At 41.2% G+C, this 25,261-nt stretch overlaps 1 protein-coding gene across 1 annotated transcript; it reads left to right on the top strand.

Annotated features, from left to right (window-relative positions):
* The first annotated feature begins 626 nt into the window (after positions 1-626).
* On the top strand, positions 627-20,660 carry LOC127575596 (uncharacterized). The gene is made up of 4 exons (XM_052025491.1): positions 627-801; positions 1,927-2,482; positions 18,640-18,833; positions 19,969-20,660. The coding sequence occupies exons 1-4, from the start codon at positions 627-629 to the stop codon at positions 20,658-20,660; spliced, it is 1,617 nt and encodes a 538-aa protein (XP_051881451.1).
* Positions 20,661-25,261: the final 4,601 nt, after the last annotated feature.

The following is a 25,261-nucleotide window of genomic DNA, read 5'->3' as shown; positions in this document are numbered from 1 at the left end:
TTCCTCATAAAATAATCCCTATAAACTAAGAACACATCTAATAAACCTCATCTATACTTGCTCCAAGGAAACTATATTCTTCCTTAAGTGAATGGTACAGAGTTTTGAATCGCAGTTTGCATTAAGACTATCGAAGTTTCAATTGATTACAACTCCAAAATCAGCTTGCAGTCTTTCTGTGCCAGCTCCACCCACTATTTGGTTCTCTACCCCAGCAGCAAGAAAACTCCTACTTTGATATGGCTATGTTTTGGATATTGCTTAATCTCTATAACAGGAAATTTTTGAATGCAAGGGAATTGTTATATTTTATATGACAACAGATAGGCAGATATTATCAACCACTATACTCCAGCTGTTAAGGTGTGTGCTTGGCAATAAAATTTTCAGATTGCTCAATAAAACTTGTGTAAATATTCACCATGTTAATGATTTTACATCCAATCTGCTTCAGGTATAAAACGTAGCAGGGTCGCAGCAATCACTCTATATTTTTCCATCAGCTCCTTCACAAAGGGATTAACTCTAGTAGGTTGTCTTAATTTAAGAAATAGTTTATGTTGGTTTAAGAATTAACCCATGAAATGTTTAATGAAAAGCACTTACCTTTTTTCAGCCTTTGAAGCATGGTTTCCCACGGGATATTGGGTTCGCTTCTCTTTACAATCTTTGTGATTGGAAAATGTTCTGCTGTGACCAGTGAATTTACTAACTTCCTCAACGGAATTTCGAATGCACAGTCATTGACGCCTGAGCAGAAACTGAACATTCAGAATTTAAGAACAGACACAAATGGACAAGGTAAATGACCATAAACAGTTTTGGTCTCAGTGTATGGTTTCCACGTCTTAACCATTCAATCAACTTAACAGTGTGGCTGCAGCTGTTTGAAATGTCTCTGTCAATACCAAATATTTCTGATTGTTCATTGGAGATAAAATTGGGTGTAATTGGGGTATATCTTGACTTTAGATCAAGATATTCAGTGTAAAGTGATAACATGATCTAAAGTCAAACAGTTTGAGTTTTCCTGTTGGAGACTGTTACATAGATCTCAGTCATGTCATAGAGTGTAATCTAATTCCAGTGTAAGACTTTGGCATGTAGATCAATTGAAATTTATTAATGTTGCACTAAATATGATTTGGGTTATTTTGTGGATAATGCATAATGGTCAAAGCATAGTTTTAACAACAATAACAAATCAAGCAGAGAGAGCATATATGTCATGTTGACATTCCACAGATGCCCCGGATAATTCTATCCGCCTTTGTTATGCTGGCACAGAACAATATGAATAATCTACCATTTGTCTCGGTTCAATGTGAACTTGCAGTTGATACAAAAGGATATTTCTTCAACACATTGACCGTACTTTTGTTAATAAACCAGCATTATTGTACAAAAAGGAGATTGCAGTACTTTTGACCAGTGAAGAAGAAAAATGACCCAATAACTTGAAAGTATTTTTGCATAGTAAAATGGCCTATTGCAATTGTAAAATATAATCAATAACCACATTTATAAAAGTCTTGCACTTTAATGTAAAAGCCTTTGAGGACACAAAATTGATGTGCAACCTCTGTTACTTTTAATATAAAAGCATACTGGAAATACTCAGCAAGTCAGGCAGTATCTGTGCAGAGAGAAAAAGAGTTAATATTTGGGGTTGATTACCTTCCTTCAGTACTCAGAATAGTCAGATATAGTATTTCCCAGCACTTTCTGTTTTTATTTTGTATCTGTCTCCATTTCTGATGCTCCATTTCTCCCTCCACAGATGCTGTCTGACTTGTTGAGCATTTCCAGCACTTTCTGTTTTCATTGCAGATTTCCAACACTTGTAGTACTTTCTCATGTTTGATTCCACAGATTCACCAAGATGTAAATAGGTATAACTCTGTGTTGTCATCATTGATTTTACAGTGCATCTTTACCCAGACTGCAAGGCATTAAACCGATTTGGAAATAAGCCCAGTGGCATGTACGTTATTAAACCCAAAAACAATTCACCTGTGTTGGTCTACTGCGATATGAAAACTGAAGATGGTGGTTGGATTCTGGTGCAGAAGGTCAAGAAAGGCAATAATTTACCCTTCCCAACAACATGGAAACAGTACGAAAATACCTTTGGTGATTTTAATAACAACTACTGGCTTGGAAATATATACCTTCATCAACTCACACAGGAACAGCGCTATGACGTGAAATTTGTTCTGCAGGGTGGTAATGAAACTGTGAATATTGATTTTGACAGCTTTAATATTGATGGGGAAGATAATAATTATGCACTAAGGTTGGGGGCTCCCCTCAATGATTCTGACCATCATAAACAATTGCTCAAAAATGATAACATGATGTTTTCTACTGAAGATATGGACAATGACAGAGATTCCACAAAGAATTGTGCAAAGTTATATGGAGGGGGATGGTGGTTCAATGATTGCACATCTGTCATGTTCAATAGCCAGCACATTGTATGGTCAGGAGTTTGCGATGACTGTGAGTCTGCTGCCATTTTAATTAGACCTTCTACTGAAAATTGTGTACCAAAAGGAATAATTCCAAAATAGATAATGTTGAATGAAGAAGCTGTGTTAAGCTCTTGATTTGCTGTAACAACCTTGTACTCTGTAGTATAGTAATAAATTCCTCAAAGTGATAAAAACAGCTTGTCTTTGTTTGAATGACTGAAATGATTAAAGGAAAAAAATCTGTTTGCACATTGAAAGAGTTGCTTCCTATCTCTGAAGTAAATATGAACCACAGGATACTTCTCATTGCTCTGTAAAGAGCTATCTGCATAAACATGGGTACCTTACTTTTACCACTCTTGTTGTTCGTCACTTGTTCTTAAGTATGACCGTGACATCTGGTCTATAGTGCTGCGATGTGTAAAGAGGTGGCTGATTAGACCAATCTGGGCTTGAAGGTTCTTTTCAAACAGGTGACAGAGGTGTAGGGAGGCTGCAGCATCAGCAGTTATTGATTTTCAAGATTCTCTTTTCCTCTTCGCTTCCTCCATTCCTCATATGAGTGAGCACCACTTTTTATGCAGATATGCCTGTCATGTACCAGCAACAAAAGAAACACACCGAGTCATGTATGAGTGTTAGAAACTATTTTATTAATAACTACTTATGAAAATAAGAAAAATAAAAGTAAAAATGTTAGATATTAAACATTAACCCCAAAACTAAACTCTAAGTGTGTGTGTGTGGCAAATTCCCAAACTCCAAGTCCAGGAATAGTTCTCAAAGTTCAGTTCAGCAAGCCATAAGGTGAAACATGAGCAAAGGTTTCTGCAAGACCACTGCTGACTGAAGAGGAAATGTAGAGAGTAAATAGAGAGGAATTACAAAATCCAAATGTTCCATGATGAAACCCATATGACACCTCAATCACTGATGATCTCCATTCCTTTGTTCCGAAGTATCTGCCACCCCGAAAGGCATTCGAGATGTGGCCGTCCACACAAATACCTGTTTCCTTCTACAGGTTAACAACAAAGTGGACTCCTCTGGATTATTCCAAAAATCCATACGTGGATTGTAGTGACAGACACAGTTATTGTTTTTCATCCATCGATACAGAGACCAGCAGGCAGGGTGTCTCTCTCCCTCTCTCTCTCTTCTCTGACTCTGACTGAACCAAAGCATCAGCACGTCCTTATCTCCTGTTGTTGTTGTAATCACGCCACACAAACACACACACACACACACACACACACGCACACTACTGTGCTACGTCTTAAAGGGACATTCACCAAATAGTAACCTAATCCATAACACACCAAACAGGACGATCTAAAGCTTGTTGGTGTGTGTCAATGTTGAAACTCTTCAGGGATGTCCTAGGAGAGTCTTTGACTCTCTTTTTCTGTCCACCGCATGATTATTTGCCCTCAGTCAGTTCTCCATAAAGTAGCTGCTTTGGTATTCTGTCATTTCTGTCAGCAGACCACAATCAGTGAGGACAGGCAGCAACACCTTTGCCACGATTAACGTCAACACTGGTGCCCCACAAGGCTGTGTCCTCAGCCCCCTACTCTACTCCCTGTACACTCATGACTGTGTGGCCAGATTCTGCTCTAACTCCAATCACAAGTTTGCAGATGATGTAGTGGTCTGAATCTCAAATAATGATGTCGGAGCACAGGAAGGAGATAGAGAGCCTAGCGGCATGGTGTCATGACAATAATCTATCCCTCAATGCCAGCAAAACAAAAGAGCTGGTCATTGACTTCAGGAAGCCACGGGGAGGGGGGGGGTGTGGTGGGTGGGGCGCGGTGCACATGCTCCTGTTTATATCAAAGGTGCTGAGGTTGAGAGGGTTGAAAGCTTCAATTTCCTGGGAGTGAACATCACCAATAGCCTATCCTGGTCCAATCATGTAGACACCACAGCCAAGAAAGCTCACCAGTGCCTCTACTTCTTCAGGAGGCTAAAGAAATTTGGCATGTCCCCCTTGATGCTCACCAGTTTTTATCAATGCACCAGAGAAAGCATCCCATCTGGATGCATCACGGCTTGGTACGGCAACTGATCTGCCTGGGACTGCAAGAAACTGCAGATGGTTGGGGACACAGCTCAGCACATCACAGAAACCAGCCTCCCCTCCATGCTTATATGTCTCACTTCTCAGTAAAGCAGCCAACATAGTCAAAGACCCCACTCACCCCAGACATTTTCCCTACTCCCTTCCCCCATCGGGCAGAAGATACAAAAGCCTGAAAACATGTACTGCCAGGGTCAAGGACAGCTTCTATCCTGCTGTTATAAGACTATTGAATGGTCCCCTAGTACGACAAGATGGACTTTTGACTCACAATCTACCTCGTCATGGCCTTGCACCTTATTGTCTGCCTGCACTGCACTTTCTCTGTAACACGTTATTCTACATGCTGTCATTGTTTTCCCTTGTACTACCTCAATGCACTGTTCTAATGAAATGATCTGTATGGATGGCATGGAAAACAAAGTTTTTCACTGTAGCTTGGTACATGTGACAATAATAAACTAATTTACCAATTTACAATTCAACATTCTTATCACCTTTCTTAAACTTGGGTCAAAAACAGAAAATAATGAATTACTTCACTCCAAATGTTAACTAAAACAAAATAATGTAGGGATATGTTCTATGTAATAATTGTATGGTATTCAAATTTACCTCCTTAGTTGATTTGGACGAGGGATTCAGGAATAATATAGCCAACTTTGTTGATGATACAAAGCTGAATAACAGTGTGTGCTGAGAAGAGGATGCAAAGGGATTTCACAGATAATTTGTAGATTAAGTGAGAAGGCGAGGACATGGCAGATGGAATGAATTGTGGGAAAATATTAGTTCATGCACCTTGGTGTTTTTTTTTAATGGTATGAGACAGTAAGGCATTGGTGTTCAGAAGGGCTTGATGTCCTTGCAGACAAATACAGCAAGCAAATTGAGAAAAATGGTATGTCGACCTTTATTGAAAAAGGATTGGAGTAGAAGAGACATTTTGTTGCAATCATATAGGGCCCAGGTGAGAATGCATTGGGAATATTTTCTGTAAGTCTGGTCTGGATTCCCTGCCCAAGGAAGGATATATCTGCAACAGTGAAGATTCTCCAGATTGACTCTGGGATGTCAGATTTATTGTGTGAGGAGAGATCATTCAGACATGGCTTATACTCTCCAGGTTTTAGAAGATCTCATTGAGATATATAAAATAGAAATGTAGTTATCTTTCCTCTGGCTCGAGTGTCTAGAACCAGAGTCATAGTCTCAAAGTCAGGGGCTGGCCATTTAGGACAGAGGGGAGAAGAAATTTCTGTGTGGTGAATCTTTGCAATTCTCTCAGCAAGAGGGCTGCAGAGGCTCAGTTGCTGATACAGGCTCTTAAATATTAGGGGAATATGGATTTAATGCAGGAAAGTAGCACTGAAGTGAAAGACCAGCCATGATCTTGGTGAAAGGTGCATGAGGGGACTTCTCTTATTCTTATGTTAGTCCTAGAGTCACACAGCACAGAAACAGGCCCTTCAGCCCACTGAGTCCATGCTGACCATCAAGCATCCATTTACACTAATCTTCTTCCCACATTCTCATGAACTCTATCACTCATCTGCACACTAGGGACAATTTACAATGGCCAATTAACCTTTCAACTGGCACATTTTAGGATGTGGGAGAAAACCGGAGCACTTAGAAGGAACCCACATGGTTACAGGGAGAATGTGCAAGTCCACAAAAAGGTGGCTGAGGTAGGGATTGAACCTGAGTCACTGGAACTGAGAGGCAGCAGCTCTACTGGCTGCCGCACTGTACTGGCCCACAGTGAAGTTGAATCCATGCTTGAGGGAGTCACGCTCTGACTTCCCTTCCAGAAGGTGTACACTGACATCCCTCTCTTCTCCCTCCCTAGAAGGCCAGGTTTTGCTGTGTTGATGTTTAGCCTCACTAGCTCCTGGATCACAATAGAAGTTCACCCTCATGGTAGTTTGCTCTTTGTATTGTTAATGAGTGTTCTCACACATCATGTTCTGAGGTTTAGTTTTTTCATGTTTCAACTGCAGTAATGGTGATCATGCTGGGTATGTCTTTCCAGCCAGGAGAGATGGGACAGCCCATGTTTGAGGTCCCACTCAGGGTGTCCTGAAGAGGGCTTCTCAAATATGGATGCAGCTCTTGAAGGATGTCCCTGAACCAACAAGATTGCCCAAAGGCCATCACACATCTGCTCCTGGTGTAGAAGGAGGTAGTAAATTATCCTTCACTGTCCAACTCAATTCCAGGGATGAAGGGGTCCTACAAGGAAAGATTGAATGGGTTGGCGCTGCACTGTCTGGAGGTTAGATGCACGTGAGGTGACCTTATGGGAACATTTAAGATTTTGAGGAGTGTTGACAATGGTAAGTGGTCCGAGAATATTTCCCCTGGTGAGGAAATCTAGAAATTAGGGAGTGTGATCCCACCAAAAAGGTTCTCCACTTAAGACTGAGATAAGAAGGACTTTCCTCTTCCTCAGAGGATTGCAAATCCTTGCACCACACAGCAATGACTGTTGCATTATTAAGAATATTTAAGGCTTCGTGGGCTTCGCTTTGGAGGACTTCGGACCAGATAAGTTTTCCTTTTTATTAAGTTTTAAGTATAAGGCTTAGTTTTTAATAGGGTTATAATTTACTAGGGTTAGTATTTTTATAAGTGTTTTAAAAGTTTTTAGTGGTTGAGTGGGGGCTGCACTGCGCGGGCAGTTTAAAAAGCAAACCGCCTATACAGCGGGCAGCGTCGGAGCGGGCAGCGGAGTGAGTGGGAGCAGGGTGTTCTGGGCTTTGGCTCAAGGGGCTTTGATGTAAAGGGGTAAGGCAGGTGAGTAGCTGATAGGTAGGCAAAGGTAAGGTTACCTGTTATCTGTGATAAATATTTAAGTAGAAAAACTAGGAAAAAACAAGGTATTAGATCAGATGGAGGACATGGTGGTGTGCTGCAGCTGCTTGATGTGGGAACTCGTGGACCTTGCTGCGGTCCACGATGGCCACATCTGCAGTAAGTGCTTGAGGCTGGAAGAATTTTGGCGATGAGCTGGAGTTGCAGCTTCAAACACTGCGCAGCATCAGGGAGGGGGAGAGTTTTGTAGATTCTGTTCACCAGGAGACGGTCACCCCTCTTAGAGCAGGCGCTTCTGGGGTCCAGGAAGTAGATAGAAGGGTGACTGTCAGGGGAGGGAAAAGGAAAAAGAAAACAAACAGTCAGATAAAGCAGAGGACCTCGGAGGCTGTTCCCCTCAATAACAGGTTTTCTGCTTTGGAGACTGTTGAGGGAGATGACCTGGCGGGGCCTAGCAGCAGTAGTCAGCTCTGCGGCACTGGGACCGGTCCTGCTGTTCAGAAGGGAAGGGAGAAGAGGAAGGCGGTAGTGATAGGGGACTTGATAGTCAGGGAAACAGATCGGAGGTTCTGTGGCAGTGAGCATGAATCCCAGATGGTATGTTGCCTCCCAGGTGCCAGGGTCCGGGATGTCATTGATTGGGTCCACAGGATTCTAGAGCGGGAGGGAGAACAGCCAGAAGTCATGGTACATGTTGGTACCAATGACAGAGGTGGGAAGAGGGATGAGGTCCTGAAAAGGGAGTTTAGCGAGCTAGGCAGAAGGCTGAAGGATAGGACCTCGAGGGTAGTGATCTTGGGATTGCTGCCAGTGCCATGCGATAGTGAAGTCAGGAATAGGAGGAGATGGCAGATAAATGCGTGGCTGAGAAGTTGGTGCAGGAGGGAGGGTTTTCAATTTTTGGATCATTGGGATCTCTTCTGGGGAAGGTGGGACCTCTACAGAGAGGACGGGTTACACCTGAACTTGAGGGGGGCCAATATCCTTGCAGCCAGGTTTGTTAGGGTGGTTCAGGAGGGTTTAAACTAGATTGCGAGGGGGAAGGGAACCAGAGGAGTAGGTCAGAGGAAGAAGGGGATGGGGAAAAGTCAGATCTGACAGGTAGAGAGGCTTTGAGGATGGAGAGGCAGAGTACAGGCTATAAAAGTAGAAAGGTGGATGGGCTGAAGTGCATGTACTTGAATGCGAGAAGAATCAGGAATAAGGGAGATGAACTGAGAGCTTGGATAAGTACATGGGACTATGATATTGTGGCTATTACAGAGACATGGCTGACATCGGGGCAGGAATGGATATTGAATATTCCTGGTTTTCAGTGTTTTAAAAGGGATAGGGAGGGGGGTAAAAGAGGAGGAGGGGTGGCGATACTGGTCCGGGACACATTTACAGCTGCAGAAAGGGTAGATAATGTAGAAGGATCCTCTCCAGAGCCAATATGGGTGGAAGTTAGGAATAAGAAAGGGGCAGTTACCCTTCTGGGAGTATTCTATAGGCCCCCCGGTAGTAGTAGGGATACTGAGGAGAAGATTGGGTGGCAGTGTTTAGAGAGATGCGAAAGTAACAGGGTTATTATATTGGGAGACTTCAACTATCCAAATATTGATTGGCACCTACCTAGTGCCAAGGGTTTAGACGGGGCGCAGTTTGTTAAGTGTGTCCAGGACGGATTCCTGACGCAGTATGTTGACAGGCCGACTAGAGGGAATGCCATATTAGATCTAGTTTTAGGTAATGAACCGGGTCAGGTGACAGATCTAGCAGTGGGTGAGCATTTGGGGGGCAGTGACTATTGCTCCATAACCTTTAGAATTGTCATGGACAGCGATAGGAGCAAAGAGGAGGGGAAGATATTTAATTGGGGGAAAGCGAGTTATGAGGCGATAAGGCGAGAACTTGGGAGGGTAAATTGGGGTGACATTTTTGAAGGGAAATGTACTATGGAGATGTGGTCGATGTTCAGGGATCTTTCGCAGGATGTTAGGGATAAATTTGTCCCAGTGAGGCAGAGAAGGAATAGTTGGGTGAAGGAACCGTGGGTGACGAGAGAGGTGGAACAACTAGTTAGGAAGAAGAGGGTAGCATACATAAGGTGTAAGCAGCAAGGATCAGACAGGGCTCGTGAGGAATATAGAGTAGCAAGGAAGGAGCTTAAGGAAGGGCTGAGGAGAGCGAGAAGGGGACATGAAAAGGCTTTGGCAAGCAGGGTTAAGGAGAATCCCAAGGCTTTTTTCTCGTATGTAAAGAGCAGAAGGATGGCTAGGGTAAAGGTAGGTCTGATTAAGGACAAAGGTGGGAGGATGTGCCTGGAAGCTGTGGAAGTGGGTGAGGTTGTCAATGAATACTTCTCTTCAGTATTCACCAAGGAGAGGGGTCTTGATGATGCTGAGAACAGTGTAGGTGAGGGTAATGTTCTAGAGTATGTAGATATTAAGAGAGAGGATGTGATGGAGTTGTTTGAAAATATTAGGACGGATAAGTCCCCGGGGCCTGATGGAATATTCTCCAGGCTGCTTCGTGAGGCGAGGAAGGAGACTGCTGAACTGTTGGTTAGGATCTTCGAGTCCTTGTTGTCAACGGGGATGGTACAGGAGGATTGCAAGGTGGCAAATGTTGTCCCCTTTTTCAAAAAAGGTAGTAGGGATAGTCCAGGGAATTACAGACCGGTGAGCCTTACGTCTGTGGTGGGTAAGCTGTTGGAAAGAATTCTAAGAGATAGGATCTATAAGCACTTGGAGAAAAATGGACTGATTAGGGACAGCCAGCATGGTTTTGTGAAGGGAAGATCTTGCCTCACAAGCCTGATAGGGTTCTTTGAGGAGGTGACCAGGAAGATTGATGAGGGTAGTGCAGTGGATGTGATCTACATGGATTTTAGTAAGGCATTTGACAAGGTTCCGCATGGTAGGCTTCTTCAGAAGATCAGAGGCCAAGGGATCTGGGGAAGCTTGGCCGTGTGGATTCAAAATTGGTTAGCCTGTAGAAAGCAGAGGGTTGTGGTGGAGGGAGTGCATTCAGATTGGGAGGGCTGTGACTAGTAGTGTCCCACAGGGATCGGTTCTGGAACCTCTGCTTTTTGTGATATTTATTAACGACTTAAATGAGATCACAAGATCACAAGACAAGGGAGCAGAAGCAGGCCATTCGGCCCATCGAGTCTGCTCCAAGGAAAGGGAAATAGAAATGAGAAGTGGGGAATGGGGGAAGGAAAAAAATCTATTCTAATCCCAATTTCCGGCCTTATCCCCATATCCCTTGATATCCTGACTATTTAGATATCTATCTATCTCCTCCTTGAATGCCCCCACTGATCTGGCCTTCACTGCTGTACGTGGCAAGGAGTTCCACAGATTCACCACCCTCTGGCTAAAGGAATTTTTCCTCATCTCTGTTTTGAAACTGTACCCTCTAATTCTAAGATTGTGCCCTCTGGTCCTGGACTCACCCACCAAGGGAAACAGCCTAGCCACATTTACTCTGTCCTTTCCTATCAATATTTTAAATGTCGCTATGAGGTCCCCTCTCATTCTTCTGTACTCCAGTGAGTACAGTCCAAGAGCCGACAAACGTTCCTCATACATAAGCCCTTTCATTCCTGGAATCATCCTTGTAAATCTCCTCTGAACCCTCTCCAACGTCAACACATTCTTCCTAAGATGTGGGGCCCAAAACTGCGCACAATATTCCAAATGAGGCCTCACTAGTGCCCCGTAGAGCCTCATCAACACTTCCTTACTTTTATACACTATACCTCTCGAAATGAATGCCAACATAGCATTCGCTTTCTTTACCACCGATCCGACCTGGTGGTTAACCTTTAAGGAATCCTGCACGAGTACCCCCAAGTTCCTTTGTACTTCTGTGCTTTGGATTTTCTCTCCTCCTAGATAATAATCTGCCGCTTATTTCTGCTTCCAAAGTGTACAACTGCACATTTCCCTACATTGAATCTCATCTGCCATTTCCATGCTCATTCTCCTCAACTGTCTAGGTCCCTCTGCAACCTTCCTATCTCTTCAATACTCCTTACTGCTCCCCCTATCTTGGTGTCATCCGCAAACTTAGCCATGAAACCATTTATTCCATCATCCAAATCGTTAATGTACAAGGTAAAAAGGAGCAGTCCCAACACCGACCCCTGCGGCACACCACTAGTAACCGGTAACCAACCAGAACAAGATCCTTTTATTTCCACTCTTTGCTTCCTGTCAACCAGCCAATGCTCCACCCATTCCACCATCATGAGGGGGGTGGAAGGCTGGGTTAGTAAGTTTGCGGATGACACAAAGATTGGTGGTGTTGTGGATAGTGTGGAGGGCTGTCGGAGCTTACAGAGGGATATTGATAGGATGCAAAGCTGGGCTGACAAGTGGCAGATGGAGTTCAATCCGGAGAAGTGTGAGGTGGTACACTTTGGAAGGACAAACTCCAGGGCAGAGTACAAGGTAAATGGCAGGATTCTGGACAGTGTAGAGGAGCAGAGGGATCTGGGGGTTCGTATCCACAGATCACTGAAAGTTGCCTCGCAGGTGGATAGGGTAGTTAAGAAAGCTTATGGGATGTTAGCTTTCATAAGTCAAGGGATCGAGTTTAAGAGCAGCGAAGTGATGATGCAGCTTTACAAAACTCTGGTTAGGCCACACTTGGAGTACTGTGTCCAGTTCTGAAGGATGTGGAGGTGTTGGAAAGGGTGCAGAGGAGATTTACCAGGATGCTGCCTGGATTGGAGAGTATGGATTATGGGGAGAGATTAAAGGAGCTAGGGCTGTTCTCATTGGAGAGAAGGAGGATGAGGGGAGACATGGTAGAGGTATACAAGATACTAAGAGGAATAGATAGAGTGGACAGCCAGCGCCTCTTTCCCAGGGCGCCAATGCTCAAAACAAGAGGACATGGCTTTAAGGTATTGGGTGGTGAAGTTCAAGGGAGATGTCAGAAGGAGGTTTTTCACCCAGAGAGTGGTTGGGGCATGCAATGTGCTGCCTGGGGTGGTGGTGGAGGCTGATACATTGGACAAGTTCAAGAGATTGTTAGATAAGCATATGGAGGAATTTAAGTTACAGGGATATGTGGGAAGAAGGGGTTAGATAGTCATATGTGTGGTTTGAAGGGCGGCACAACATGGTGGGCCGAAGGGCCTGTATTGTGCCGTATTGTTCTATGGTTCTATGTTTCTATACATTGATTTTAAGATCTTTAAAAAAGAAACCTAAACAAACAATTAAACTATTTACTGTACATCAATAAGCAGGTCTAAATTCAACCAATTATTAATTTGCTCTATCTCTTGGTGGAACAATCTTTGTTCTGCACTCTGGACATCATTCACTTCCTCTGGTCAGTCTCATATGTATCCAGTGTCACATCCTGTTCCACCATTGTTGCTTCAACATAATTTTCTTCATAACTCTGAATTCATTGTGTTACATATCCTGAATCACCATCTTGCCATCTTCTTGTTATCATCCAAATTCACTAAAGAATTTCACACTTTATTGTTACATGACTGGACACCATGAACTCATTCACTCTGTTTACTTCTTACATCTCCACCTCTGTGCCTCTGTTTCCACACAGCTTTACAAGCTGATCCACTCTGACTCATCTTGGACCCTCTTTCCTGCTGTTACCTCTGGGGATATGAAATTTTCTCCTGTGCCTTTTGTTTTTTGAATAATTGTCAAGGCTTTCAACTTTGAAATGAGTGGCTTCTGTGTATCTTTCATGCTCTATTGGGCTGACATTAATGTCCACGCCAGTTGCAACATCCTTCAGAGTATCTTCAGAGCTTTGAAACCACCATTAGATTTCAATGCAGTCCCATATCAAAGCATTCAACGCGTGCTTGCTTCTGTCCACTTAACAATTCTGTAAATAGCAAGAGTTTTGTAGACAATGAACCCCTCCCGAGAACTGGAAAGAGTGAAGAAAAGATTTACAAGGATATTGCCAGGACTTGAGGGGCTGTTGTTGGGAGAGGTTGGACAGGCTAGAACTATTTTCCTTGGAGTGTAGGAGACTGAGGGGTGATCTTATAGAGGTGTATAAAATCATGAGAGGCATAGACAGGGTGAATACACTCAGTCTTTTTCTCACGGTTGGGGAATCAAGAACTAGAGAGCGTAGGTTTAAAATGAGAGGGGAAAGATTTAACAGCAACTTAGGGGCAACTTTTTTAGACAGAGGGTGGTATGCATATGGAACGAGCTGCCAGAGGAAGTGGTTGAGACAGCTACAATAACAACTTTTAAAAGACAGTTGGACAGGTAACATGGTAAGGAAAGGATTAGAAGGATATGGGCCAAATGCGGGCAAATGGGACTAGCTTGGATGGGCACCTTGGTTGGCATGGACCAGTTGGGCTGAAGGGCCTGTTTCCATGCTGTATGACTCTATGACCCACTAAAGTAGTTTTGAGGCAGTTGGAACAAAGCATCCTAGTGTACTTCACAGGTGTGTTATCAAGCAAAATCCAATGCCATGCAGATGCCAAAGACCTTGATGAAAGGGAACAGATTTAAGGAGCTTTAAAAGGAGAAAGAAAGCAGGAAACTATTGGCCAGTTAGCCCTAACTTCTTTCATTGGGAAAAATGTTGGAATCCAAAATTTTTAGAAGATATCACAAATATCTCATTGAGATATTACAAATTCCTCAATACATATTCCTCTTCTTATAAAGGCAATGCAATATGGCCCTACCAATGGAAATTTAAAGGAGCCAATCCCACAAGTTACGGATAAGCATTACAGAGTGCCTGAGAATACAAAATTGGCATCCTTGGTGCCAGGGAACTTTAAGATTTGTGGTGTTTTCAGTGCTTACAGCCGAACACTGCACACTTTTTTCACTTATAGGAATGAAAAAAAATGGGTGGATAGAATAAATTCGTTGTAATCATTATGTTTTACGGAAATGTTGTTACAAATGAGATGCTTTCATGACAAGCACTGAATTGCACAGAGGGCAGGTGTTGTGGCCAAATATTTGCAAGAAAGTAATGACAGTCAAGAACAATCATTGACAAATAACTTTTAAAGATGCAGCATTTACCAAATGTTTAATTGTACAGTTAGTTGGGCTATAAACTACAATTGCTCTAGGCATTGGATAAATAATTAAGTTGTTTCAAATTCTGGCATGCAACATACGTAGAGCTGACAATACCACCACAATTTATATGATTTAATTATCAAAATACTGCATACTTGTGTCTTTAATCTCTGTTTTACCATACATTGTTTTACTACCTTAATTTTAGGATATACAATTGAAATCTGCAAGTCACTCCCATCTGCTTTCCAGTTAAGAACTCAGCAGATCTTGAATGCCAAACACGGAAATAATCGATATTAATAATTGTGAATAAATTTCTCTTTTACTGACAATATTTCAAAAGTAGATAATTGATGGTGAAGGACTGTGGGACAGTATCAGGTGCTGAAAGACACAAAATAAACGCAAATTTTTCTTCCACTGATTTGTTGAAAGCAAATTATGTTTAACTAACTTAATGTTTTTTGATGCAATAACAAAGAGTGTTGATGAGTAAAATATGGTTATGTGGTAAACAAGGACTTTCAAAAGGCATTCTGAGTGTCATATAAACATCTCTGAGGAAGAGTCAGTGACCTGAAATGTTGACTCTGTTTGTCTCATCACAGATGCTGCCCACCCTACCGTATTCGGGCATTTTCTGCTTTGGTTTCAAGATTTCCAGCATTTTGTAGTCTTCTGCTTCAATGTCACTACTGCATGTGGAGGCAGATTCAATCATGGGAATGAGATAGGTACTTGAAAGGAAAAGCCTTGCAGGGCTGTAGGGAGATGAGGAGGGTGTGTGTGGGGGGGGGGGGTGGTGGATATAGTGGGGCTACTTGAATTTCTCTTGCATAGAGCTGGCACAGACTCAATGGACCAATGGCTTCCTTCCGTGTAGTAACCTTTCCATGATTCCATGAAAAATACAAAAGGGCAACCTGATAGAAGGGGCCTGGTAGGGATGATGGAGAGAACAGGGGCCATAACGATAAAATAGTCACAGGTATGTAATGGGGTTAGCAATAATTTCTTCATCTGGACAGTGGTGTTAATGTGGAATTTGCTCCCATATGGAGTAGTTATGATGAAAATCAAAATGGTTTTGAGAGAAAATTAGATAAACATATGAGGGACGAAAGCTCATGAAGATAGGAGGAGATTCACATTGGGCATGAATGCTGGCATGAGCCAAAGGACTGATTGATGTTTGCTATATTGTAAACACAGTGTAATTGCCAAGAAATCCTCCTGGTATCCTGCCAATGTTTTTCCTTCACCCACTACTATTAATATTGAATACCTGGCTATTTATTTGTTGCTGGTTGGAACTTACTGTCCATAGACTAGTTGCCACTTTATGTGCATCGCTAAATCAATGCTTCAAAAGTAACGCAACATTTGTAACGTGCCCTAAACATGTATAAAGCTGCTAATGTTTTCTACCTTTCATTAAAAAACAGGATTTTGCAAAGGTTCACTTAGATAAATGAATGTGATGAGGTGGAGAAAGGGAACTCGGACCAGATACCAGCCTGAGATTTCCATCTGGTGGGCTTGGCACTCAGCTGCCAATCAGATCAAGGATGTCGTCAGTCAGGATTTGAGATCCATTAGCAAGTCACTGAGTCTCAAAGTAGATCCTGACAGTCAAACTTCAGACACAAAAAAGAAGCTAAGCCCCAGATCAAACAATTTCAGAAGCAACCTCATACTGTTATGTGATCACAAAACAAGCACCAGTTTTCCAAGTAAATCAAATGCCTGATATTGAGACTTAAAAAGGCTCAAGTGCTGTACTGATTATCTGGTCTCTGGATCTCAGTGTCAACAATCATCCAAGCGCAAACCATTTTTGACCAGCCAGGTTAGAATCATGGAACAGTAAAAGAGAGGAAGAGGATATTTGGTACATTGTTACTGGTTTTCCATGCTCAATCAAGCAAATTCTGAGTCCTTTTTCTCCACATCCCTGAGTCCTTTGCTCAAGGATATTATCAATGGACGCCTTTACTTAGACTTATAACCCATGCTTTAAAACTATTATCATCACCATTGTTTACAAAACCCAGCTTTGATCCATTACCCTATCCTTCATCTCTTTTTCCTGTCTTGTGCTCTTGATCACCTCATCTTTACCAAGTCGTACCTCTTAGTAAATCTTCTATAGTTTGATTTCTGGCCTTCAGAGAACCAAATCCAATTTGGTCAAAGTAATGAGTTACATTGATTTTTGACTGGGAACACTCTGTACTATTGTTCCTTACGCTTCTTGCCTTTGTTGTGATATTTAAGTGTTAACTAGTTCATTCTACTCAGTGGCCTGTTTTATACATCACGATTGGGTAAAATTCCACTCTTCTCACTCCTGCCTAAACAGAAGATTAGCATATCCCTTGTGCACACAACTTTCCCCACTACCTCTGCACATTCAAGAGTCATCTTATTTTCCAACTACATGGAGATTGATGAAGCTGGTGGGGGGGGGGGGGGGGGGGGAGCAAGGTTAAATGTTATCTATATGGACTTTGGTAAGACAAGATCCCAAGGTCCCACATGACAGGCTGGTCCAGAAGGGTAAGGCACAAGGGATCAGAGACATGTTGGCAAACTGGATCCAACATTGGTTGGGTGATAAGAGGCTGAGGAGACGCTGGGTGTTTCTCTGACCTGAAGTCTATAACGTGGCGTACCACAGGGATCGGTGATGGTCATTTGGATGGCTTGGATGAGAATGGAATGAGTATGATTAGTACGTTTTCAGATGACATGAAAATTGGTGGAGCTGTAGATATCAAAGAAGGTTGTTTAAAGATCCAGCAGGACATAGATCCATTGGAAATTTGGGCAGAGAGGTAGCAGATGGAATTTAGTCAAGACAAGCAAGACACCTGAGGAGTGCTGATATACAGAGAGACTGTGCGGTAGAAATCCAGAGCTCCCTGGAAGTGGCAACACAGGTGGATTAGGTAGTGAAAAACACATTAGGCATGCTTGCCTTCATAGGCCGAGGCACTGAGTATGAGTTGGATGTCATGTTGCAGCTGTACAACACATTGGTTAGACTGCACTTAGAGTTCTGTGTACAGTTCTGTTTGCCAGACTATGGGAAGGATGTGGTAGAAATAGAGAGAGTGCAGAAGAGATTCAGCAAGATGTTGCCAGGAGTGGAGGGCTGCAGTTATAAGGGGAGATTGGATAGGTTGTATTTATTCTCATTGGGGCACCATACAGTACATAGCAGCCCACTTGATAGGCAGCCCATCCACAACCATCCATTCACTCCACCACTGACGCACAGTGGCAGCAGTTTGTACCATCTACAGGACTCCTTAGACAGCACCTTCCAAACCCACAACCTCTACCATCCAGATGGACAGAAGCAACTTCTCACCAAGACTCCTTAGAAAGCACCTTCTGAACACACAACCTCTACCAGCTAGAAGGACAAAGGCAACAGAAGCATGGGGAACACCACCACCAGGAAGTTGCCCTCCAAGCCACACACCATCCCGACTTCCAAATATATCGCCGCTCATTCATTGTTGCTGGGTCAAAATCCTGGAACTTTCTCCATAATAGCATTGTGGGCATATCCACTCCTCAAAGACTGCAGCGGTTCAAGAAGGCAGCTCACCACTACCTTCTCAAGAGCAACTAGGGATGAGCAATTAAATGCTGGCTCAGCCTGCGAAGCCCATATCCCTTGAATGAATTTATATTAAAAAATTACTTATGAAGAAAAGCTTACATTGGCTAACGCTGGTATGGTAGCTCCAGAGAAAGCAAACAAAATCATAAATGTGAAGGATAATTGTAAAATCTGAGGTTATGCAACTCTGCATGGGGAGATCTATTCAAAGAAGATGATACAACAGAATAGCTAAAAGATTAAATATATGGTTGTTTTATTACTTCTGTAAACATTTGCAGTTTTTTTTAGATGAATGGTTTATCTGAAGAAAGATAACAAATAATAGCTCCTACCACATGCTCCAGCTGTTAAGGCATTTACAATACATTCAGGACATTTGCAATATAAACATAGTTAATGTTTAATCGTTTGTGACAATTTAAATTCAAATCTCCCTTATAAAAGCAAACAGTAAACTGCTTAATTTATACGCTGCTTAATCTTCTCCCAGCAAGACTAGTAGTAAGTTTGGAGAAGTTTGTGGCAAAGTTAAAATTTAAATTATAGGATTAATTAATGTGCTTTATCCTTTTGCAGGATGCTAATCATGAATTTCCAAAAGCAGTTGCTGGCTTTCACAGTTATGATACTGTCTGCCCAAAGCTTCACTGATGCGGCTGCAACTCTTATGACCTACGAAGGCCTGAAACTTAAAGTGGCTAATGCTGCTATGGTGCCTCAACAAAAAGTAAATGACATTGTAAATGTGAAGGATCTGCTTTTGAGAAAAGGTAAGCTGTTTCAGTGGCATTTTGCTCAAGATTTTGATGTGAATATAATTTATGTTCTCTCCTTAACTTATTTTAATATAAAAGTGCTTGCTTATGTGCTGTCAATAAATATGCCTGATTGGTATAGCGTAGCTGGCAATGGGGAAATGGGATCGTTAGGAATGCTCTGTTCGCCAGCATATGCTCAATGGGCTGAACGGTGTCACATTTAAAACAAAAAGAAAGAAACAAAAAGAAAGAAACAAAAAGAAAGAAAGCCAGCCCCTTTGTGTAGAAACTTAGGGATTACTAGCATCTGGGAATCTATGAAGAAGTTCCCCAGTAGTTATTCACAAATGCAACAGAGGCAGTGCCTTCGACAATAATGCTTTCACATCCTCAGGATGGCCCAAAGTGCTTCAGCCAATGATACAGTTTGGCGTCATCACCTGTTTTGTTAGGAAGTGAAATAAATGCGTTGTGCATTAAGGCTTTATTGAAAGCTGGCCAGATAAATAACTTGTGCTGTTGAGGGACGACAATTGGAATAGCACCAGGAGATCTTTATAGACATTTTTAAATGGATATCAACTTCCTGCTTAAATTTCATCAAAACACAGCAACTCTGAGAGTGCAGCACTCAAATCAGAAATTAACAAATCTGTTAACCTTGCATATTATTCCAAATCTCCTAACTCAAAGGACTAATAGTCAACAAAGTGATAGTGATCACACTTAGCTGATCTGTGGTGGTATATCTGAACCACAAAAATATTCTGGGCTTAAAGGGAGATGGCAGCTTACACAATTCAACCTTAATTTTAATCATTATGGAATATTCTTAGGAAAGTAATATAGTCATCTTAAGTGACACAAGAGGTTTTCTAGTAATTGTAAAACAAAATAAATAGCAATCAATTCTTTCAAATTAAAATGCTTAATATTGTAATGTATAAGAGAACAATTAAGACTGAAGTAGAAACAGATATTTAAAAATTAAATTTCATCTTTGACTGCATTGGTATTCCTGACCGGTGCCAGATTTTCAAAGATTTGTAAATATATTAAAATATTTGTTAAAATTATGCATGACTATCAATGCAAAAATATACCTTAAATTATACTACAAAAAGTAATGAAATGCTTTACGTTACAGCAAAATATGCGAAGGACTGCAATGAACTCTTACGACAAGGTTTCACAACGAATGGCCTCTATGTCATTAAGCCAGAATCAACCCAAAAAACACCCTTAATTGTGGTGAACTGTGTAATGAATTACGACTGTGGTGGATGGACTGTGTTAGAGCACAAAAGCAAACAAAGCGAACTAACCTGGAATGAAACTTGGACCACATACAAGTATGGGTTTGGGAATGTTCTGGGTGACCATTATCTTGGCAATGAGTACATTTATTTCCTAACCAATCAAATGTGGTATAAAGCAAAAGTACTTTTGGGTCAGGCGGACAAAAACGGAGAACTTAAATGGAAACATGCAGAGTATGACATTTTCCGGGTTGGTTCAGAGATGACTAACTACACACTACATCTTGGTGCATTTAGTGGTAAAATTCCGGATGCTTTGTCTGTTCCTGAAAACATGGTTGATAATTGTCCTTTTAGTACAAGGGATAGGGATTCGGATTCAGATTCGGTGAATTGTGCACAGAAGTATGGTGGTGGATGGTGGTTTAATACTTGTCCTTCTGCAACCCCCTTTGCCATGTTGACCCAAAAAGAATCAATTTACTGGGAACCTTATTGCAAGGACTGCACGAGTGTCACTTTCATGGTCAGGTCTGTCAATATGCATTGCTATAAAAGAGATATGCTGTCAAGAATATGATTGTATTTCAACACGCTATGTTTTGTGTAATGCAATGCTTGGTATTCTTGGTATAGTCTAGAAATAAACTTCAGTAAAGCACCTGTGTACGTTTTGGTTACTGAAACTACTTTTTGCATTGTTTATGAACATGCGGGTAGATTGCCCTACAAACACAAAACAATAAGGTCATTGTGGCAAAACAATTGATGGGACCGGGCTGGCTGCCTGTGGTTCAATGTCATCGATATTGATAGAAAAGGGAAATCAGCAATAGATTTTCCATCTGCCAGTACTTGTTTTCTGCCCCAAGAAGAGTATAAATTACTTTTTGATGAGCCTTAAATGTCATGCATTGTCACATACAAGGATAATCCTAGCATCTGTCATATGGTACTGCCACAGCTCTTAGACCAACATCTGTATATGGGATAGGGAGACTCAGATTATACTCAATGCATAATGCAGCAGCAACACACAAAGCGCTGGAAGAACTCAGCCGGTCAGGCAGCATCTATGGAGAGGAGTGGACAGTCAACGCTTTGGGTCGACCATAGATGCTGTCTGACCTGCTGAGTTCCTCCAGCATTTGGTGTGTTGCACCAGATTCCAGCATCTGCAGTCTCTTGTGTCTGCATAATACAAACTGCTTACCGGGGGGCTTAGAAAGAAATGACAGAGGTACCAATGATGTTTAATCACTACACCATTGGAAGTTAAATTGACAAAATGGCCAGAGGCTTCATATTGGTAACATCACATTTCATACAAAAATGCAATGCCCTCCTTGAATGAGGATCATATATAGGACAGCTGGATCAGGACAGTGCTTCCAGCTGCTCACATGCAACCGATTTATTTTGTGTTAACATGAGATACAACTACAGACACTATGGTAAAGTCAGACTCCTTTATCAGACTCATCGACAGAACCCAAATGAATACAATAGCCATCTTTTATTCATGTTGTTAAGTAGTTTTCTTCACATTCATTTCTCTAATTCAGATTCTATCCCAACACGTATCACTGCTTTAAAAGATTCTGAACTGACTGGATAGTAAACAACTACATCGAATTATATACGATACACAGCACTGAAATAGCCTTAGCACCTGCTTGTCCTGGTGTATATAAGACTCCTCCCATTCTCTTTACCACATCTCAGCCTTTCAGCACATTTTTACTCACTTGTCTCTGATAGACTCACCTCGTTTTTTTCTAGAACTATGTTGTTTGCCTCATGCATTTGCTCTCCGTGCAAACTCCACATTCTAAAGGAATTTCTCTCTCCTGGATCTACCTTATAGCACCTGAATTAGATACATTTTCTCCACATCCATCCTGTCCAATCCATTCAGTTTTAAGGACTGCTATCAGGTCATCTGCTTAAGGAAAAGAAAAACACCTTATTGGTTCAATCCTTCCTTATAACAAGCATCTCCTGGTTCTAGTTTCAATCTTGTAAATCTTTTTACCACTCTGTCCAGAGGTTCCATGTTCTTTTAAGCATGGAGACCTCAGCCATGCAGAGAACTCCAAGGGCTCCAATGAGCTTCCCATTGCCTGCCACTTTAACTCCCCATCTCTCTCCCACTCTGATCTATCGGTCTGTAGTATCCTGAGGCCTAACACTGGCTTGAGGAACGGAATCTCATCTTCTAACTGGACACATTGTAGTCTGAACTGCTTTTAGTTATTTGTTCACCTGTACGCTTCTTGGTTTCTTACTTTCTAAAAATACTTACTGTCCCTGTCAATACATCACCTCACATGTATACATGTTAGTTTTTGCTACTTGACTGTCAAATCTGCAGGTTTTGTTATGTTGCTTTCTTCCTTAGTGTTAGCTATACCCAACCAGACCTTTGCTTTGTTTATTATCATCTCCAAAATAGTGACAGAGTTCTGATTCCAATGTCCAACTCATTAATAAATATCAGCGCTTATCGTTATAGAACGCTGCTTTCAATCTAAGTAGCCATGGTCTATCCTTGTTCTCTGATTTTATATTATTTCATTCAATTATTTATCCCCTGGATTGTGTTTACCACGTGGAGCCTTATCAAAGATCCTTTGAAAATCTAGCAGTCTGACATCAATTGTATTACCTTTGTTTATATTATCTGTTACCTCTTTGAAGAGATCTACCAGGTTACAGGTATGACTCAGGCTTTTGGAATCCATGCTATTTTTATACATATTACATCTATTATATATTACACTTTCTGCTTCCATATGCTCTTCCATTACCTATTTTCAGAAAATGCAGAGGGTGAGAATGCGCCGATAAAAGTTTTCTGCTTTCTAAAAAAAATGTGCACTTCTGTATTTGACAGAGGCAAATGAAAATAGAGGGTGGTATAGCACTATGAATAAGGAAGGAGATTAATGCAATGGTGAGAAATAATCTTTGCATGGTCAATCACGATACAGAATTTGAATCAAAATGGGTCAAGCTAAGAAATTGCAAAGGACAGAAGACATGAGGAATTATTTATAGGCCACCAAAAAATTTCTATATTGGGCAAGGCAGAAATCATGTAGCAGGGGGTAACATAACAATTATGAGAGACTTAAACCTACATATAAAGTGGACAAACCAAATTTGGTGTAATAAGGTGAACTCACAGAATGTTTTCAAGACGGGTCTAGATCAGTATGTTGAGGAACCAGCCAGGGAAGAGTCCTGATGCAGGGTTTTGACCCGAAACATCAACAATTCCTTCCCCCCCAAAGATGCTGTTTAAGCTGCTGAATTCTTCCAGAAGATTGTTTGTTGCTCCAGGGAAAAGACTATTTTGGATCTTGTTTTTTGGCAGTGAGAAAGGGTTGATTAATAATCTTGTTGCCTATGCATCTTTGGGGGAGAGTGATTATAATATGATGGAATTTTACATTGGATGTGAAGATAATGTAAATTCAATGCAAAATTAGGGTCTTCAATCTAAACAAAGGTAACTATGAAGGTTTGAGAAGAAAGGTGGCTGTGGTTGATTGGGAGAATACATTAAAAAGCATGGCAGCGGACAGGCAATGGTTAGCATTTAAAGAAATAATGCTCAAGTTGCAACAATACATATTCCTTTAAGGCACAAAGACCCAGGAGAAGTGGTTCATGTATGACTGAGAAGAGAAATATAGTATTAAATCAAAGGATCTCACATAAAATCGCCTGAAGTAGCAAAAGGCCTGAGGATTGGGAGCATTTTAGAACTCAGCAGAAAACGACCAAGAAATTCATAAAGAGAGGTAAGATAGTATAGAATGACAGGAAACACAAAAATAGACTTTAAAAGCTTTGATGTATTTTACATTTATATAAAAAGGAAAAGGTCAGTGAGGGCAAATGTGGCTCTTACAGAGACAGGAGAATTTATAAAAGGGAATAAGGAAATGATTAAACAATTACTTTGCACAAAAGATACACAAAATCTGGCAGATATATTTCAGAATCAAAGGTCAAATGATGAGGAATAGAAGGAATAATTGTCAAACAAAATAGTGCTAGAGAAGTTGGTGATTTTGAAGGTTGATAAATGCCAAGGACCCAATAATCTACACCCAGTTTTGAAAGAGGTGGACTTAAAGACAGTGGATCTTCTGGTTATCATGTTCCAAGGTTATGTAGATTCTGGAATTGTTCATGGGGATTGGAGGGTAGGAAATATGATCCCACTATTTAAGAAAAGAGAAAGAGAGAAAACAAGGAACTGCCTGTCAGGGGGGAAAATGAAGAATAACAGAACTTCTTGAAAAGATTTATTGGATTGAGAAAATTCAATATGGATTTTTGAATTTAGAATCATGTTTGGCTAATTTGTTGGAATTCCTTGAGGACATGACTAGTAGAATAGATAAGAGGGAACCAGCGATGGTGGATATGGTGCATTTGGGTTTCTGGAAGACTTTCCACAAGGTTCCACATGCCTTTCTACCTTCTCTGCAACTGAAACTAAATTATTTTCTCTTTCCTAATTTTGATGAAGGGTCTTAGACCTGAGGTATTAACTCCTTTTTCTCCCCTCAGATGCTTCCTGACCCGTCAAGTATTTCCAGCATTTTCTGATTTTATTTCAGGTTTTCAACACCTGCAGTTTTTTTTTAAAAAAAGTCATTTGCTGTCAAAGCTTCATGGATATATAAAAAGATCACCGTGGGCCCATTTCACAACGAGACAAGACAAATTATATTGAGGAATAAGGAAACCACACAGAAGACAGAAAAAAAGATTCCCAGAACAATAAATCCAAATGAAATTAGCATTAATTAAAAAAGGTACTGAACAAATTAATCAGCCAATAAATCTCCAGGACCTGATGACCTGATGTTTTGAAAGAGATGGTCTTGGACAGGATGTGTGTCCTGTCATCTTCCAAAACTGCAGAGATTAAAGAGGAGTTTCCACAGATTGGAAGGTAGCAAATGCAACCGCACTATTGCAAGAGAGAAATCATTAAACTACAGACCAGTTAAATTGATTTCAGTTGTAGGATAAATGCTAGAGTGTATACTAACAATGTAATAACAGGACATCAGGGAAGTAATAATTGGATTTGAAAGGATTTATGAAAGTCACATTTGACAAATCTGCAGTGTATTTCTGAGTTGTAACTAGCAGAAT

The sequence above is a fragment of the Pristis pectinata genome, chromosome 1 (genome assembly GCF_009764475.1).
Source record: "Pristis pectinata isolate sPriPec2 chromosome 1, sPriPec2.1.pri, whole genome shotgun sequence".
NCBI classification, from domain to species: Eukaryota; Metazoa; Chordata; class Chondrichthyes; order Rhinopristiformes; family Pristidae; genus Pristis; species Pristis pectinata.
The sequence above is the reverse complement of the archived record's forward strand: the minus strand, read 5'-3'. Positions and strand labels throughout refer to the sequence as shown.